This window comes from Halichoerus grypus, chromosome 1, assembly GCF_964656455.1.
Source record: "Halichoerus grypus chromosome 1, mHalGry1.hap1.1, whole genome shotgun sequence".
Classification (NCBI taxonomy): Eukaryota; Metazoa; Chordata; class Mammalia; order Carnivora; family Phocidae; genus Halichoerus; species Halichoerus grypus.
Window position 1 is genome coordinate 109,403,628 of NC_135712.1, and position 19,931 is coordinate 109,423,558.

Below are 19,931 nucleotides of genomic sequence, written 5' to 3' on the forward strand. Positions count from 1 at the left end.
GTATATTTGCATGTTGCTAAGATAGTGAATCTTAAAAGTTCACATCACAATAAAACAATTTGTAGTCATGTGTGGTGGTAGATGTCAACTAGATTTATTGTGTTGTCAGTTTGCAATATATACATATATCAAATTATCATACTGTACATCTGAAACTAACATAATGGTATATGTCAGTTATATATCTATAATTTTTTTTTTAAAACAGACATATGGCAGGAGGTGAGGCACAATTGGGCTGTACCCAAGAGCAATCTGAGAGACTGGGAGCAACAGGACACAGTGAGCTCCTCAATCTGAGGCAGTGACAGGAGGAACAGCAACCTGGCTTCATAACCACTAGTCGCACAAACCCTGCTAGATTTGCTTTAGCAAGTTGATGGTTTATCATCAATTGGCTAGATTTGCTTTAGCAAGTTGATGGTTTATCATCAATTGGAAGCTGGAGAACTCCCACATGGAGCCTTCTATAGTCTGAACATTTATGTTCCTCCAAATTCATATGTTGAAAATCTAATAACCAAGATGATGGTATTAGTCAGTGGAGTGTTTGGGAGGTGATTAGGTCACCAGAGTGTAACATTCCTGAAATGGGATGAATACCCTTATGAAAGAGGGCCCAGAGAGCTAACTCAATAAAATGAGTGTAGTACACTGGCAAAGGGGAAAAAAAGAGAGAGACGGGGAGAGGGAGATACATACATATAATGATGCTTTTGTCAAAAATCACCGATGCAAATAACCTGAATAGTATATTCCTGAGGGAAATTGACAGTATATATAAATTTGTAAAAATTCTTGACTGAAAACAACCACAAGGAATGGAAGAAATACATGCAATTATTAAAATAATATTTTATCTTAAAGTTTAAAAAATTAAAATAAAATATTAATATTAAAATGAAAATATTTTAAAGTTTAAAATAATATTATTTGGCTATTAAGCAAGTTCCCAACATCATACTATAAATTTTAAGAAACACATTTAAAATGTAAAAGTACACAAAATGATGTACTGTATGTTGGCTAATTGAACACAATAAAAATGAATAAATAAATAAATAAATAAACAAAATGTAAAAGTAGAGAGACAAAAAGAAAAAGAAAAAAAAAGCCAATTGGTAGGTAACTTACTTTCTGAAAGAATGGTGATATTTGGAAAACAAAGGGATGAAATTATTTTAAAAAAATTTGTTGATATTTACAGTTTGACGTGCAAGGAGAAAAATGTGAAATATTTGATAAGGAGCCCTTTTTTCTTTCCAGAGGTGAAGGGTGTCCTGGGGTTCACCTATGACCCTGTGGACCGTAGGAGAGAACCTCAAAATAATCTCCAAGGAGCAAGTGTCTTAGCTAGAGCATCGCATCTGAGACAATGACATCTAGACAAATGAAAAAACCTGCTACTGCCCCAAGTGAAAAGCTCAGGACTGGAGGACGTACCTATAAGTCAATCTTTCACCACAGTGGCTGTATGAACCCAAAGGATGGAATAAACTGAAATCCCAGAGGTACCTCAGAAAGGGAAATAGTATCCCACCACCTCCACGATGCTCTCTGAAGGTGCTGGAGGCTTCACAAGGTTAGAATGAAAATGAGCCAAAACAATATTCCCTGACAGAAACTCCCAAATCTTTTCCAAGTGCCCTCAGGTAGATGATTTATTGAGCAAAAGTTCACCATCAACATCCCACTGCCAAAATCCTAAACCTAGACAAAGAAACAAGCTGCACCACAAACACAGGGATAGGGCAAAAGGAACCCACCAACATCCTGATCTGGCCCTAACTGCCCTTTCTGGAATGTCAGATGAAATAAATTATCTTCCCACAAATGTGTCACTACTTACCACCTCTAGGTCCCTATTACATCATTTGTTGCTTGGTCATTCAATGCATCTTCCTATTTCTCGGTCATCCTTTGAAGCTCATTTCAAAGTTAACCCCCTTCACAATATTGGAAGAGAACCTGCTGGTCAGATCCTCCAAATCTGGCAGTTTTGCCCTAGTTTTAACAACTATGTTATCAGTCCAGTATGAATCTTCTCAGATGTTTTCTACACATTCTATATATATTTATAAATATGTATGTGTGATTATGCATGTGAGTACCTTTACTTCTCAGATAATGAAGTGTTCAGTTGAGCATTAAAAAAAGTAGAGAAATGAATAAATCAATATTGCTGCTCAGTTTATAATGCTCTTAAGAGGACGCTATCGTTAAACCAGAAATCACAGGATGTAAGAAGCAGTAAGAGCCATATAACAAATAGGTCCCAACAGTAACACTGAATTATTGAATTATCTATAGCTTTGTTCTTTCCTTCTAGACCCACATAGACTCAAAGACAGTTAGCTAATCAGAGTGCAAAGGGCCAAATACGCATTAATATTGATCCATAAACATTACTACTGGAAGCCCTGAGTGGACCATCCTATAATATAAATGTGACTATCACATGAATGGATATGTATTTCTCATTTCATGGGCAACTCATAAGTACCTGACTGCAAAAAATGTATAAGACATTTATTTATCTCAGGACATTATTACTCTGAAAAGAACAAGAATGAAAATACAAAGTCAAAAAAAAATTTTGAGAAAGATTCCTTGCGTGTTATAATATTCTTGAGGTTTAAACACTGGTAACTGTTCTTGAGTTGTCATTTAAATTTTTCTTATTTTTCAGTATAATAAAGACCTTTGGGTAACCCAGTAAAAGGCTATGGAATATGTTCAACAAAGTGCATCCTTATTCTTAATCCTTTTCAATAATTAACATTATTTCAATGAGAACACAGTGGATATGAGGCATTTGAACTTCCCTTTTATAATTAAGTAACATTAATCCTAAATTCATGAAATCTAAAAATAGAATTCTCTCATATAAACTATTCCCTCTGCTCCTCTTTTATTAAACCATGTAATTTGAATCTCTAACTGGTTTTTCAAGTCATGCCACTATATTATTGTTATCATGAGAGTAGTTTATTCACACCATGGTAAAGATTGGTCTCCTAAATCTACATATTTGAGAATGAATCTGGAACCAGTTCATAAAAGGCTTCTGTGTCATGCTAAAAAGCTTGGAGTGACATGAGGGTCAGAACTATTTTCACTCCTACATTAATTCCTTTGTTTACAACCAACCCCCATGAGTTGGGAATGGTGGCTGAGGCTGATAGCAAAGTCAGAGAAAAGATGCCTCATGACTTTATGTCCTGCACAGAGAGGCCTGTGTCAGTCTACCGACTCCCCTGCTTTGAAGCCCATTCACAGTCGTTGTCCGTCATGGATATCTGTGCCTGACATAAAGCCTGCTCCAGACAGTCTGAAGCGTTACCGATCCTCTCCCATTCCCCGGATGTCCCAAGACCATCTGTTGGGGCATGGTGCTTTCCTAGAGAGAGGTAGGTTTTGCTGCCAAGGGCCTATACTACAGTTCCTGCACTGAGTCCCTCATTATCCACTGCCCCTCTCAAACCAGTCACTGGTTCGAAGGGTCCCGACCACCTAGCCCCCTGGTTTGGATGTGTGTTATCCAAGTTCTGCACATCCACAGCAACTTATCCGTTGACTGTCATCCACAGAAGTATAGATGTATACAAAAATTAACTTATATGTAGAATTCCTACATCACTAGTGCTAAGTCTTATTCATCACACTTAGCAGATCTACTATTTTCAACCCAGGAATCCCAGCTTCATAGCAACTAGAATTGTAACTCCCACGAATTTTCCTTTTCATTGACCACCCCACTCCACACCACACCCAATTTCACCAATATACAGATAGCCAGTGCGTATTTGGGTGAACTATGAACCATCATGAAGGAATTCCAATATAAGAGGCCTTTTGGCCTCATCCTAGGGTGCATGTTCCAACTACACTGGAAGCTGGAGAACTCCCACATGGAGCCTTCTATAGTCTGAACATCTATGTTCCTCCAAATTCATATGTTGAAAATCTAATAACCAAGATGATGGTATTAGTCAGTGGAGTGTTTGGGAGGTGATTAGGTCACCAGAGTGTAACATTCCTGAATGGGATGAATACCCTTATGAAAGAGGGCCCAGAGAGCTAGCTTTCTCCTCCCACCACATGAGGATATAATGAGAAGCTTGCATCCTGGAAGAGGACCCTCACCAGACCATACTGACACCCTGATGTCAGACTTCCAGCCTCCAGAACAGTGAGAAATAAATTTCTGTTTTTTATAAGCCACCCAGTACCTGCTATTATGTGATAGCAGCCCAAATGGAAAAAGAAAGGGCCCTTCAAAAAGCCCAAGATGATCAACTTGCTCTCCTCCTTAAGGATTTATCCTGTTCTTTCCTGCTCCTTATTCCTTCCTTGAAAATCGCACTTCCCATTTTATGTCCTAAAAGTAGGACAGTGAAACAGAGTATATGACTCAACAGTGCTGGATTCATGAGATACCATGTCCAGGTACAAACCTAGTAACTGGGGAAGAAGGGCCTGAAATCAGTATTGCTCAGTGGTTAAGCTTTTCATATCCAAGTTTGAATCCTGAATTTATATTAACTCTATGACCTTGGACAAGACACTTAACTTTGTAAGGCCTCCATTTCCTGATCTCTAAAATTGATATAAATTAGTAGATACGGCATATCAGTTTTGTGCGGGTTAGATAAAGCATTTATAGTATGGTTCTGGGCATTTGGTAAGCACTCAGTAAATGATAGCTATCCTTCTTATTGTCATGGAGACAAATGTAATAGAAATCCAACAGCTTATCCTTGAAATGCTTCAGAAAATGTTTCTTGGGGGCGCCTAAGTTGCTCAGTCGGTTAAGTGTCTGCCTTCAGCTCAGGTCATGATCCCGGAGTCCTGGGATTGAGCCCCAAGCCTGGGTCCCTGCTCAGCAGGGATTCTGCTTCTCCTTCTCCCTCTGCCCTTACCCCGCTTATGCACGCTTTCTCTCTCTCAAATAAATAGATAAAATCTTTAAAAAAAAAAAAAAAAAGAAAGAAAGAAAATGTTTTTTGATCTTCCACCGAGCAAACCATAGGAAATATTGGCTCAGCTCCATTTTTGTTTGAGGATGAACCAGTGGTGTCTTATCTGGACAAAAGTTGTAATAACTCTTGTGCAAACCCATGGCTCAGACCTCAGAAGTCTTTGAAAAAACATACCCTCTCCCCAACCCACTATCCTAATCCACAATACTCTCTTTGGTCATCAGTGTATTGCAATTCTTTCCCATGTTCTCCTTCCCACTCTCTCCCACCTTCTACACTACTCTCCATTTTGCAACAGTATTTTTTTTAAGTTTTTACTTAAATTCCAGTTAGTTAACGCACAGTGTAATGTTAGTTTCAGGTGTACAATATAGTGATTCAACACTTCCCTACAACACCTGGTGCTCATCACAGCAAGGGCACTCCTTAATCCCCACCACAGATTTAACCCATTCTCTCCACCACCACCTCTACCCTGGTAACCATCAGTTAGCACTTTATAGTTAAGAGTCTTTTTCTTGGTTTGCCTCTTTTTTTTTTCCTTATGATGGTTTTGTTTTGTTTCTTCAATTCCACATATGAGTGAAATCATATATATAATGGAATACTCAGCCATAAAAAAAAATGAAATCTTGCCATTTGCAATGATGTGGATGGACCTAGAGAGTATTACGCTAAGTGAAATAAGTCAAACAACAGTATTTTTTTTAAATACAAATGTGATTAAAATTTTTCTATGACTTCACAATGCCCCTGGAGTCAAGTTAAAAAAAAAAAAATTCAAAAGGCCCTTGTATGATTTGCCCCTGCTAAATTGTCTAACATCACTGTCCACCATACTTTCCTCTGATGTAATATCTATGAACTTCTTTCTTTTGGGAGGGGGGGGTAAGATTCAAAGAAACAAACAGTGCATAAATAGGGAGGGGACAAAAATGAATCCACTCATGCTCTTCTCAGGCAAATAGCAAAATCAACTTGATTCCAAAGACGAATAATCAGTTACTGCTCATTTCAGCCATGTGCAGAACCAGTGTCTTTATTTAATCTCTAAATTTTTCCCACAAAAACATGTTGAAGATAATCTGTAAGACTGTGCTCTGTTACACAATGGGACAGATTACAGGAAGCTGCTAAGCAGGTAAAACAGGCTGAAGAGAAGCAAAAGTCAAATCTTGGAGTATTCTGAAGGGTAGAGGAAGAAGGCAGGAAGAGGACAGGTATGATGTCAGGGTTTGGATACATAACGATTTAAAAAAAATTGTTGTTTCCAGATTCCAAAATACTTAAGAGTCTAGTTGGGAACATGCACATGCAACAAATAATAGAATAATCACTATACTGTAACTGTGTAAAACTGCTTCAGGTAATATAGAGGAGGTTTGCCTGTGGGAGTTTCTAGCTCTTATAGAATATCCAGGTGGGGAAAACTGGATATATGTGTTTTGAGCTCATGACCGTGGCCTTAGTGGGAGACATAACTTTAAGAGCCTTCAGCAGATCAATCAGAGCTGAAGCCACAAGGCCAGGCAGAGAGTAGCATAAAAGGCAGAAGGACCAAAGGTTGAGCCCTAAGGGATACCAGATGTAAAAGAATGTATAGACCAAAAGTTTGTCTCACATAACACTGGTTGGAAGAGAAGTAAGATGAAGACAGAGAGAGTGCTATTACAGACCTCATGGGAAAAAGGGAGTATTCTAAGGCAAAACCTGGAAAGAGTTTTAAGTGATAAAAGGAAGTTATATAAAAAGAACAACAATAACAAAAATGCCCTTAAATAGAGAAATAATGAGATCCCTGACAAATTTAGCCACAGCAAGTTGAAGAAATGGCCAGGGGAGAACACAAAGGTGATGAACTGAGGAAGGTATACATTACAAGTATGTAGAAGAGGAGCATAATTTGCTTTTAATTCAACTGGGTACAAAAAGAAAGGCTTGTGATAGAACAGAAGGTTGGATAAAGGATTAAGAAAGGCTCATTAACTTTGTGTTTCTTTTTGTTTTGATTTGGAGATGAGAAGGCCCAGATATGGTTATATGCTGAAGTAAAAGAGCAAATAAAGTTTGAGATTTTGAAAATACTGGAAAGGAAGAGAATAACTTCTAGATAAAGATTCCTGAGGTGGCAGGAGGTGGGAGGGAAGTAATCCAGCAGAGGTGGTGGGATGCTTTTGAGCCTGAGAAATACATGCTTCTAGTTATAGAATGAGTAAGTCACAGGAACAAAAGGCACAGCACAGGGAATATAGTCAATGATACTGCAATAGTGTTTTATGGTGACAGACGGCAGCTACATGGGTGGTGAGCATAGCACAAGGTAGAGAGAAGTTGAATTATTATGTTGTACACCTGCAACTAATGTAACATTGTGTGTCAACTATGCTCACATTTTTGGGCGCCTGGGTGGCTCAGTTGGTTAGGCGACTGCCTTCAGCTCAGGTCATGATCCTGGAGTCCCGGGATCAAGTCCCACATCGGGCTCCCTGCTCAGCAGGGGGTCTGCTTCTCCCTCTGACCCTCCACCCTCTCATGCTCTCTCTCTGTCATTCTCTCTCTCAATAAATAAAAATATCTTAAAAAAAAAAAACTATGCTCACATTTTTTTAAAAAATTAATAAATAATTATGGAGGCAACTAAATAAAGATTTCAATGATGACCATCCAAACTGGAAGAAAGAAAAAGGAAGAGAAATGATGAATACATAAAAATTAGCTTCACTAGTAATAAAAAATGGAAATTAAAATACCGTTTTTAACCATAAAAAAACAGGGGAGAAGACATGTAAACATATATAGCGGAATTTTGTTTGATGTTTGGTTGGTGGATTTGTCAGTTGGTTTTGGAGATAATACAGGATTTAAAAGAAGAACGTATCTGGTGGCCATTTGCCCATTATCTCTTTAAGAAAATGTGTTTCAATTCACAGACAATAGACTTAAAACTAAGCTTGTGAATCAAAACTAATTTCAAGTTGGAGATCTCTTAGAGGAGAGAAGAAAACCAGGGAAAGAGAAACAGAGACAGAGAGATAAGTAGAAATTCTTCACATAACATAAATATCTGGCTAACATAAATATATCTTACCCTTAAACTTCCTTATTAAAAATAATAATAATAAAATAAACAAAAATAAATAGATAAATAAAAAGTCTGGCTACTTAAGGAAAATAATACCTCACTAAAAGCATCCTCAACATAATCATGGACCAATTGGAATCTAAAATTCTATAGCATTGGGGGCGCCTGGGTGGCTCAGTCATTAAGCGTCTGCCTTCGGCTCAGGTCATGATCCCAGGGTCCTGGGATCGAGCCCCACATCGGGCTCCCTGCTCAGCGGGAAGCCTGCTTCTCCCTCTCCCACTCCCCCTGCTTGTGTTCCTTCTCTCACTGTGTCTCTCTCTGTCAAATAAAGAAAATCTTTAAAAAATAAAATAAAATTCTATAGCACTGAAACAGATATAGATCCTTCATCTTTTGAGTTCACATCAAAAGGTAAGCATGTAAGTCAGTGTCAAATTAATTACATAATTTCAAACTATTTTTCCCACTGACGAGGAAAACAATTAACCCAAATCCGAAAAAAAAAAAACAAAATCATGATAGTTGAATATCTGATGTTAGGCTGAGGCAAAACAACTTTCTTCCCACCCAAATTGACCTCCATCTGTAACTCCAGAGGAAGGCAACTTTGTTGTTACAGTGTCTCAGGTAAACACCTTTCAAATGTGGAAAGGTAATAATGTCAAAGACAGATGAATTTCAGACTTAACTTGCACTATTAATAAAGGCCTTTTAGTTCTACAGACCTGAAAAAGTTAGCCAATCTTTTATTTAATCTAGCAAACTTACTGAGACATGTCTTTCCCTGAGATGAAGATGTATATCCCAAGACAAATTGCTTTTCCTAGACGTATCTTCCACTTGACCAACACAGGGAAAGAAAGAGCTATTGTTAATGGACCGGTAATAGAGGAATGGAGGAATTTCTGTAACTCTTAAGCGAGGGATACTCCGTTTGAGATCTAACAAATGATGACAAAGACTCTCCTGAGACTACATAATGGCTTTTGCAATTCATCTTGATTCTGCTAGCATAAATGGATAGAGACTCTCAGAGCAACGGTGATGCAAAATTCAAGTTAACAGAGGACAGGTGTATCTGTTTCAATGGATTTCGGGTAGTCTGTGTGACACTGAGATGTTGGGATTACATAGATATAAATAAACACGGCAGAAACTAGTATACCTACTACTAAAAATATCCCAGGTCCAAGGGTGCTGATTGTCAAGTTTTCTTTGAAGCATCATCATTAATTACAGTCTCTGATTAATATTTACTATTAAGACTATTTTGTAAAGAAAAATTTAAAAATATTTTTAAAGAAGTGTCAAACATACAAGACTATATATGGCCATAGAAATATGATGTAGAGATGCCATAGAAATATTGTTATAAATTGGATCACAAGGTCACATGACACCTTATGAAGAATGAGACAAATTAGTAGGAAAGGTATATTTAGAAATGCCAAAACTATAAACTTTAATAAATATAGATATCTAATATTACATATTCCTTTTTTTAAAGATTTATTTATTTAAGAGAGTATGAGCAGGAGGGGCAGAGGGGGAGGGAGAGAAAATCTCAAGCAGAGTCCACACTGAATGCAGAGCCGGACATAGGGCCCAGTCTCAGGACTCAGAGATCATGACCTGAACTGAAACCAAGAGTCAGACACTTAACCAACTATGCCACCCTGGTGTCTGTATGGCTCCCTTTTCAAATTACCTATATGGAAACACATAGCTTTTAAAAATTGAGAAGAATGGAATTTAATAATTACTTCAAAATATCAAATCAATCCATATTATTTTCCAAAATTAAGAAGACATTTATGACCTAAATAAATAAAAATAATGCATAAATTACTTTAAAATAAAATTGGATGAGCTGACCATGAAATTGCATTTAGATGCTGAGATTAAATTTTTAACAATATTTGTTCCTTTAAATTAAAAATTAAGGGACTATGCCCAGAAAAGATTCCTTGACTATAGTGATTATCCAGATCATTGTGATTGGCCAGCAACATTAGTGATTTTAGGACACATTATATGATGTTGCCAGAAAGTCTCAGAATTATAGGGGAAATATATTCATTTTCTTTTCAATAATTAGAATATAATTGAAAAATAAACAAAGTCCACAAAAGAAAATTACAGAGACGCCTGGGTGGCTCAGTCGGTTAAGAGGCTGCCTTCGGCTCAGGTCATGATCCCAGGGTCCTGGGATCAAGTCCCACATCGGGCTCCTTGCTCAGTGGGCAGTCTGCTTCTCCCTCTCCCTCTGCCTGCTTCTCCCCCAGCTCGTGCTCTCTCTCTCTTTCTGACAAATAAAATATTAAAAAAAAGAAAATTACAGAAGAATTTATTTGACTTCTTAATCTATGAGAACATCTTTTTATTTTATGAATTCGGTATGATTTTTTTTTTTTGTATCCACACAGGAAAAACAAATCTAATATATCCTCTTGAAGTCTTCTCAGAGTATAGAACACTATTGATCTCTCAGTGATACATTCTTTTGAAACTGAGTTTTTCAGGCCATAAATCTATAACATACTATTAAACACAGGGTCATGAGACTTTGGGGGAAAAAATGGGTTTATAATACTTACACAGTAAAAGTTGATTTTGATGACCCAGATAAAAAATAAACCTAGTATGGGGAATAAAACTTTTTGATTAAAGTATAACTTATGTAGAAAGTTTAGCAGACTGTGAATAAGTAACTTAAAATATAGTCATAAAAATAAACAAGAAAGGGTAAAGGAAGTCACCTTTTTTATGTTATTTAAGCATATTGAGTTCTGATATAGTATTTTCAGTTGTAACAATTTCTTTGATCAGGCATATCAGAAAGTTAAACAGATACTATGTTCTTGTATAATTAACTAATTCAAGGAAAAGGATGATTGTCAAATTTTAATTCACTTCAAGACAACAACTTACACTGCCCCACAAATTTTACTGAGAATTACATCTGTTTTTGGTGACTATGTTAATATTTAGGATTGCCCTGCTGGAAAGCAGTAAGATAGGTCTTCACATTTTGATGAATCTCTATGACTACATCTGTCATCATTTCAAAAGCTTTCCTCATTTACAAAGCCTGGGAAATATTACAATATGCAAGCAGAAATTACAGGTGTAGCAAGGTGCTTCTTGATCGTTATTGGGTAATTACTGGACAATTTTCAGAATTTCTATATCCATAAAACCAGTTTTAGATAAAATTCAAGATTAGATTGCTATATGACTTGGCATAGCAATGAATATAGTAATGTAAAAGAGGGGATAGTCTCCAATTTTCATTCCCCACCATACTTCCCACCCCATCCCAGCAAGATCTTTCAAATAAATTGGTATATTATTTCAAATACACAGCAAATTACTTCAGGTTGTAGGAGGCCTCAGGAATCAACAAGTCTGATGGTTTGCAAATTTTCTTTTTGGTAATGAAATTCTCTTTTATTTTTTTTCCACTAAGAAAATTTATATAGAACTCTAAACATGAAGAGGATTAAAGTGGACCATCTTGGGTTGAACGGAAGCCCAGGGTACAGATCAAAGGTGAAGCTTTGTTAACTGTTGCCATTCTGGCTCTACAATAGGGCTTTGTATGCATATGTCGTATTACAGATTAGTATATATGCATATGTATGTGTACACATTCATACGTATGTATCTATATATATATTTGCATGTATATATATATATATAAAATATAAATACATATGTGTATATACTTTTCCTGTAAGTGCTCTAACTTGAGTATTTTATTTTCATACTTAAAAGGAAATTTTTTTTTTTTTAAATGAAGGAGATTCTGGGTTTGTGAACACATGGAAATTTGGGAAGAATGGCACACCTGGAGAGGGCATTGGAGCTCTGAGCCCTTTTCCCACACCTTGCCCTACGCATGTCTCCCATCTGGCTGTGTCTGAGTTATATCCTTTTTTAATAACATGATAATCTAGGACCTTCTCCCTCAAGGGTTGGGCATTGTAATGAGATGGCCTCTTGTGCTGCAGCTTGTTATTCCAAAGCAGAATATGCTAGATTTCTACACTACAAAGGAAAAAACAGTTACAGATTTTGATGGCATGTACCATGAAATTGAAGCAGAAACAGATTGAATGAATCTGTTCATTCTATTACACACCCAGGTGACCAGAATGAATACAGGCATTTCCTCCGTACTCATTAATTTATGAATCTACTCCCCACATGTGTTAAATCTGTTATAAACTCACCTAGAGTTACTAAAGTGCTCACAGGAGATCAGCTACCAGATATTGAGTATCAAATCAGAGAAATAATTGTGCAGTTCATCATGCAGAAGAATGGATTTTTGGCTGTTGCCCTAGCCAATACCAATCTTAAAAACTCAGATCACTGAAGCTAGCTAAAGATGTTGATCCTCAAGGTCTGAGGACCCCTGGAGTCATCACCAAACTAGATCTTATGGATGAAGAAACAGATGTCAGGGATGTCCTAGAGAACAAGATGCTGCCTCTTCGCAGGGGTTTCGTGAGGATGATAAACAGAAGCTAGAAGAACATAAATATGAAGAAGGACATTAAGGCTGCTACACTGACAGAAAAGAAATTGCTTCTCTCACACCCAGCTTACAAACATATTGCTGATCTGGTGGGGACCCCATTCCTGCAGAAGTCCCTTAATCAGCAACTTACCAACCACATTTGAGATACTCTGCCAAACTTCAGGAACAAACTATAAGTTTGTTGCTCTTCACAGAACATGAAGTAGAAGCCTACAATAACATTAAGCCAGAAGACCCTACCAGGAAGACGAAAGCATTGTTACAGGTAGATCAACAATTTGCTGTGGATTTTGAGAAGAGAATCAAGGGGCCAGGGGACCAAGTAGATACCCTGGAACTCTCAAGGGGTGCTAAAATCAATTGTATTTTCTATGAAGGCTTTCCTTCTGAGATAGTAAAGATGGAGTTCAATGAGAAAGAATTGTGAAGAGAAATAACCTATGCAATCAAAAACATATACTGTATCACAACAGGGTTGTTTATTCCAGACATTGCAATCCAAGCAATAGTCAAAAAATGAATTGCAAAGCTGAGAGGGCCTATTTGAAGAGTGTAGATTTGGTAACATAAAAATTAATCAACACTATCAAGAAGTATACCCCCCAAACTGGCAAACTTGCCCAGACCCTGAAAAGAAATGGAAAGGATTGTTGCTAACCATGTTTGACAGCAAGAAGGCAAGACAAAGCATCAGGCTGCTATTGACATCCAAGTCTCCTACATCAAGTCTCCTACATCAACACCAAGCAGGAAGATTTCATTAACTTTGCAAATGCTTAGCAGAGGAGAAGTCAAGTTCATGGGAAAAACACAACTAGAAATTAGGTGATTTGCAAGGAGTAGCTAGCCATCAACATCACTAGCATCATGCAAGGAGGCTCTAAAGGATATTGGTTTGTCCTGGCCACTGAAAGTTTGTCCTCGTACAAAGATGACAAGGAAAAAGAAAAGAAGTATATACTTTCCGTGGACAACCTGGAAATTTCAGATGTGGACAAGAGCTTTATGTCCAGCAAACACATCTTTGCATTCTTTAATAAAGAACAAAAAAATGTTCACAAACGTTGTTTTCTTGAGCTGGCATGTGATTCACAGGACAATGTAGGCAGCTGGAAGACCGCTCTAATAAGAACTGAGGTTTCTCCTGATGAATCTTTAACTGCAAATAATGAGAATAACCAAGCAGAAAAGTTTTCCATAAACCCAGAAGTGGAGAGTCAAGTGAAGACCATTCATAACCTAGTAAGCTCTTACATGTCTACCATCCATACATGTGTTGACATCAAATTCCAAAAATGATAATGCACCTTATAACCAATAAGGTTAAAGATTTTGTGACTTCAGAGCTCTTAGCATAGTTATATTCTTTAGAGGACCAAAATACTCTGATGGAGGAATCTGCTAAGCAGGCTCATCACCAAGATGAAATGTTTCAAATGTACCAAACTCTTATAGAAGCCTTTGTGAGTACTGGTGACATCAACACTGGCACTACCTTTACCCCTAATTCTGCTTCCTGTGGATGACTCCTGAAACAGCAGTCCTGCAGTTCACCCCCTCCAAGACTCACAACCCAAAGGAGGCAGACATTGAGTGCTCCTCTCCTGTGGCCCACATGGCCCACAAACAGCCAAAGGTCTGCTCCTGTCATCCTGCTCCTAGACCCCGGCCCCACTTGGGAGCTCCCCCAGTTCCATTCCAGCTGGCCCCTTACCTCTTTTTCCCAACAGCAGCAACTCACTGGAGCACCTCTACAAGTTCCCTCTCAGCCCACAAGGGCCCCTGCCAGTGTCCTGAATCATTCCCATGAATTTTGAGTGAGGACAAACCCACAATTCTTATGAGTGTCTCTTTGCATACCTAACATCACGTTTTGGTGCCATGAATGAAGAAGCTGCCAAGCCTTGAAGACTTGGGCTCAGGAAACACAGATGACTAATTGACTTGTGTGACTAGCCTATGTCTGATTTCTCCACAATCACATACTGGAAACAACCTGACTTACTCCCTCTTCAACAGCCCTCTAACAGTTTGATTTTTAGAAACTGAGTGTCATTTGAACAAATGATGAATTTGTGTTGTGATTTCTGATTTCAGCTATGAGCTTTCTATTATCCTCACCATTCTTCTCCTTTAAAGAATAAATAAATTTATGATTCGGTATTCTGAAAAAAAAAAAAATAGAGAAGTTGGAATGCTTCCCAAATGATTGAATGAGGCCAGTACAACTGTTATATCAAAACCTGACAAAGAACTTTTAAAAAATAGAAATCAATCCCTCAAATCTTTAATTTTAGCAAATGGAAACCAGTAATATATAAAAATTTAAGTCATCATGACCAAGTGAGGCTCATGTCTGGAATGCAAGCATAATTTTACATCTGAAAATAAATTCACATAACTTAACACATTAAAAGAAAAAGGGATACATATCTGTGATTCAACAGACTTGCACAATTCACAGATCTGTACCTCTGAAACAAATAATGCAATATATGTTAAGAAAAAAAAAAAGAAGAAGAAGATAGCAGGAGGGAAAGAATGAAGGGGGGGAAATCGGAGGAGGAGATGAACCATGAGAGACGATGGACCCTGAAAAACAAACTGAGGGTTCTAGAGGGGAGGGGGGTGGGAGGATGGGTTACCCTGGTGATGGGTATTAGAGAGGGCACGTTCTGCATGGAGCACTGGGTGTTATGCACAAACAATGAATCATGGAACACTACATCAAAAACTAATGATGTAATGTATGGTGATTAACATAACAATAAAAAATTTAAAAAAAAGAAAAAGGGAGAAAAATCACATGGTCATCTCAATAGATGCATTAAAAACATTTAGCAAATTTGGGGTGCCTGAGTGGCTCAGTCAGTTAAGCATCCAACTCTTGGTTTCAGTTCAGGTCCTGATCTCAGGGTGGCTCACCCTCAGCACGGAGTCTGCTTTTCCTTCTCCCTCCTTCTCTGCCCTTCTCCCGCCTGCTCACTTGCTGGCGATCTCTCTTAAATAAATAAATAAATAAATAAATAAATAAATAAATAAATAAAATCTTAAAAAAACATTTATCAAATTTAATACCTATTTATGGAAACACTATCTGCAAACTAGGAACAGAAAGGATTTCCTCAACCAATAAAAGCTGCAAACTAGGAATAGAAAGGACTTCCTCAACCAATAAAAACCAACTATGAAAAGTTAACATCATATTTATTTGTGAAATGTTGAGCAATTTCCTCCTAAGATTCAGAGCAAGACAATTATATTCAATATCATCCTGAAAGCCCTAGCCAGTGCACTAATTAAGAAAATTATAAAGATTGGAAAGAAAGAATTAAAACTGTCTCTAGTCGTGGAAGATATGATTGTGTAGAAAATCCTAGAAAATATTAAAAAAATACTAGAATCTATAAGTGAAACCTTTAAGGATATGATTTTTTTAAAAAAATGATATGATTATAAAAGGTCAATGTAAAAATCAAATGTGTTTCTATATACTGTCAAAGAAACATTTGAAAAATATTATTTTACATGAAAATTTTCCAAAATAATTCAGGAATAAATTGAAGAAAGATTTGTAAGATATCTACACTGAAAAAGTAAAATACTACTTGTCAATTTAGAAATTGACAAGATATCCCAACATTTTGATGGAAAAGATCTAGAGTAGTAGGAACAATTTTGAAGAAAAGACAAAGCTGAAGTCAATGAAGTATCAATGGAACAGAAGAGAGGATCAGAAATAGTCATATTATGGTCAACTGATCTTAGACTCAAGCATCACTGTAATCCAATGAGAAAGGATGGTCTTTTCAACAAATGATGCCAGAAGAACTGATTATCTGCACAGGAAAAAAAAAATGAGTTTTGACCTCATCCTCTCAGAATAAAGACAAAACATACCTGTTGAGTCACTCTTGTTGCCAAATTGCCCCCAGAACTGTCTCCTGAAATACAGATTTGGGTGGGATTTACTCCATATTTTGTAAGAATTTCATCTTGAAGAAAAAACTTAACTGCAGTGAGGCAATCTTCATATGGAATTGGAAAGTGGTGTTGAGGAGCTAGTCTATAGCTTTAAAAATGAACAATTCATTTAAACAATTTTTTAAAGTACCATTTATGGTTGTATCTTTCCATGTAGCTTTTAAATACCAAATAGATACAATTTAACACCAGTCTCTACTGTTTAATCTTCCAAAAATCAAACGAGTTTTTCCACTAACTCCTTATTATTTGAAAAAAATGAAAATTGGTATAAAGGTTTTTAACCTTGTATCTAAGTTCCCTGGATAGCATTGTGTGTGAGGGGTAGGGGATATTATGAACTCCCTAAGACTGTAAGTATAATTTTTAGGTAAAGCACATTTTGGATTGGATATACTCTACAGCTTATATCATCTTCTCAATGTAACTGATGATCCAAACATTAAATATATATATATGAAAAGCACCATGGATTTTTGAAGGCAGCAGATCTAAGAGAGTATTATAGGCAAAGTATTATATTTTTTCAAGGTCATTTAGAAAAAAATTCTACATGTTTGCAATGTACATATCTCACCATGGATAATCCCCAGGAGTTGATTTTAGATGAAAATTTTGAAGTATAAATAACATTTTGAATATGGTAGGGAGGTCGATTGTTTCTGATAAATTCATTTATAAGGCAAACTATCACACCACACTTTTAATGGATATAAATGGACTTTTCTCCCTATACATGTGGACCAGTAAAAATAGAATAATTCTATTAGCCTGTTATCTATCAGGGCTAACTTTTTCTTTTTGCTCTTTAGAATAATAAAATCTGTAAATATATGTACTTAACATTAAATGCTGGTGATATAATACTTAAAATTTTATCATAAATTATTATTTAGAAAGTCCTAAACGAAATATAGGTTAAACTCACCCCAAAGATGTTGGTGTCTATACTTTAAATGCAGTAGATTTAGACTTTTTAGGGCAAAGAACAACACAAATCATAAGGATTTGATAGGATATATACGCCAGACACAAACATATCACTATATTAAAACAGATTTAAAATGAGAAGGTTTAGATTACTTCCCAAAAAGCTATGAAGGTAAGGGATGTCTGGATGGCTCAGTTAGTTAAGTGTCTGACTTCAGCTCAGGTCATGATCTCAGGGTCCTGGGATTGAGCCCAGCTTCAGGCTCCCTGCTCAGTGCAGAGTCTGCCTCTGTCTTTCCCCCTGCTCATGCTCTCTTTGTTTCTCTCTCTTTCAAATAAATAAATAAAATCTTTAAAAAAAAAAAAAAGCTATGAAGTTTAAAAAAAAAGTAATGTCCTCATATTATAAATTAGAAGTATCCTTGAAAATAGGAAGTTCTAGTTATTGTAAGTAACCATAATGACAACATTGTCAATCACTCTTTAGATGATCAAATTGTCACTTTAGTTGTCTCTCTAAATTTTCATAGCTTCCTAGCTAAAAAACAAACAAACAAAAAACCTATGTCACTATGTCCTCTAAGCACTATTGGATTAGAAGTCTCTAAGTATGTTTTTGTTACTATGGACTAGGGAAGAGGGGTCAAAAAATATTCCTCTTAGGGATGTCAGCTTCAGAAATATAGACTGTACCCATCTAAGAAAATATTGAACTGTCCTGAGACATTCTGATATTTTCTAGCAAAATCCAGAATATAAGATCACTTCTCCTGAGAGTGACTTAAAATTCTTAGCTGATCCCAAACTTTATCTCCTACATTACTCTAAACAAGAATTATTATAAAATAAAATATTTTATCCCCAACCCAAACACCACCTACCAACCCAAATGTGTAATAATTTATTTCTTCCTACCTAGCTATGTTATTTGGGACACTAGTTGGGACCTAAGTTTTATGTGTCTAGAGCAAGTGTTTCCAAAAATGCTCACTCAAGGATGTCATTCAGAGACTCACAGAATCACAGAAGAATATGAGATAGTGGACTCTTTTGAGGAATGGTCTATGTTACAATGGTGACAAATAAAATAGAGTGATTTTTAAAGAATTATATCTGAGGCATAGTTGATTTGATTTGGAAATCAAACCTCTACTTGGTGAAGGCAAAATCATAGTAACAAAAGAAAATCATCTCTTACTCCACTCCTACAACAACAGCATCGAGTTTCTTTGCAGTCCATCTATTCAGGGCATCAAAAGCCATATTCTCTGAAATGAAGAAATAAATGTCAAAGTACTCTCTGTAATTAAACAGCAACAGAAATGCCTACAGCTATGAACTTGGAGAGAAATGTGATTTGTGAGTGTTATAAAGGAACCTATATTTCCCATTCCATTTTTATGCAGAGTGACCAGAATCAGCATGACACACTCGACAGGAGTGTCTCCTCAGTCACTGTCTCCAGAGATGAAAAGAGGACTTTGCAGATTGGTGGTTTTGAGGAAGAGAAACTAGGCTCAGCCCATTCTAATTTTTCTCTTTTCATCTGCTGCCTGTCCACAAGGATCCGCACTCCCATGAACCTTCTGTGGCTTGTTGCATTTCACTCTGTTTGTTCCTTCAGGCAGCAAGTTTCATAGGGAGGCAGTGTGTGACTGGTCAGCAGGGCCAGCCACTACAGATGAGTTAATCTAACTCAAGAGTGTCATAACAATACCCTAAATACACATTCTCCAAAGCCACCTTTAGAAATAATGGTTATGTTTTGACTGTCATTTCCTTGAATTTTGTGTATAATCTTCAACTGGTTCAGAATTCAGGGGAGAAAGTAAGTAATAGATGTACTGACTCTCTGAAACCACAGCACTCGATAATATGGTTCTTTGAACTTCCAAATTCTTTGAATATGCCACATTATAAAATGTTGCAATAACCTTGGTATTTAAGACAGAGTCTAAGGAAAAGCAACTAATTTTGAGAGAGCCTCTGGCAAGTCAGTATGCGGACTTAGATGTACATATCCATTTTGGCACACATGGCACACAAGCCATCGTCCCTCTCCCCAGTATACACACATATCTCATCCCAGGTACCTCTGAATCCAGTTTACTGATGCCCTAGCCACAAACCTTTGGCAACTCTGTGACATCTGCTATTACTTTATTTACCACAGGATCCTAGATATTCAGAGAATTCTAGAGCCGTGATCAAATTCCAAACTTTTCCAAGATGTCTCCTGCATGTTAACAAAACTTCAAATTAAAAACTAATGATTGTTATGTTAATCACCATACATTACATCATTAGTTTTTGATGTAGTGTTCCACGATTCATTGTTTACATATATTACCCATAACATAATAACAAAAAAATAAAAAATAAAAATAAAATAAAATAATAAAAA

General features: G+C 36.7%; 1 protein-coding gene and 1 pseudogene across 1 annotated transcript in view; one reads left to right on the forward strand and one right to left on the reverse strand.

Moving 5' to 3' along the window:
• AADACL2 (arylacetamide deacetylase like 2) overlaps nt 1-19,931 on the reverse strand; it is a 28,571-nt gene that overhangs the window by 1,048 nt on the left and 7,592 nt on the right. Inside the window, 2 exon segments of the mRNA XM_036075512.2 lie at nt 16,514-16,685; nt 18,726-18,795. Coding sequence (XP_035931405.1) covers nt 16,514-16,685; nt 18,726-18,795 — 242 coding nt within the window.
• Nucleotides 8,863-14,521, forward strand: LOC118525008 (dynamin-3-like; annotated as a pseudogene).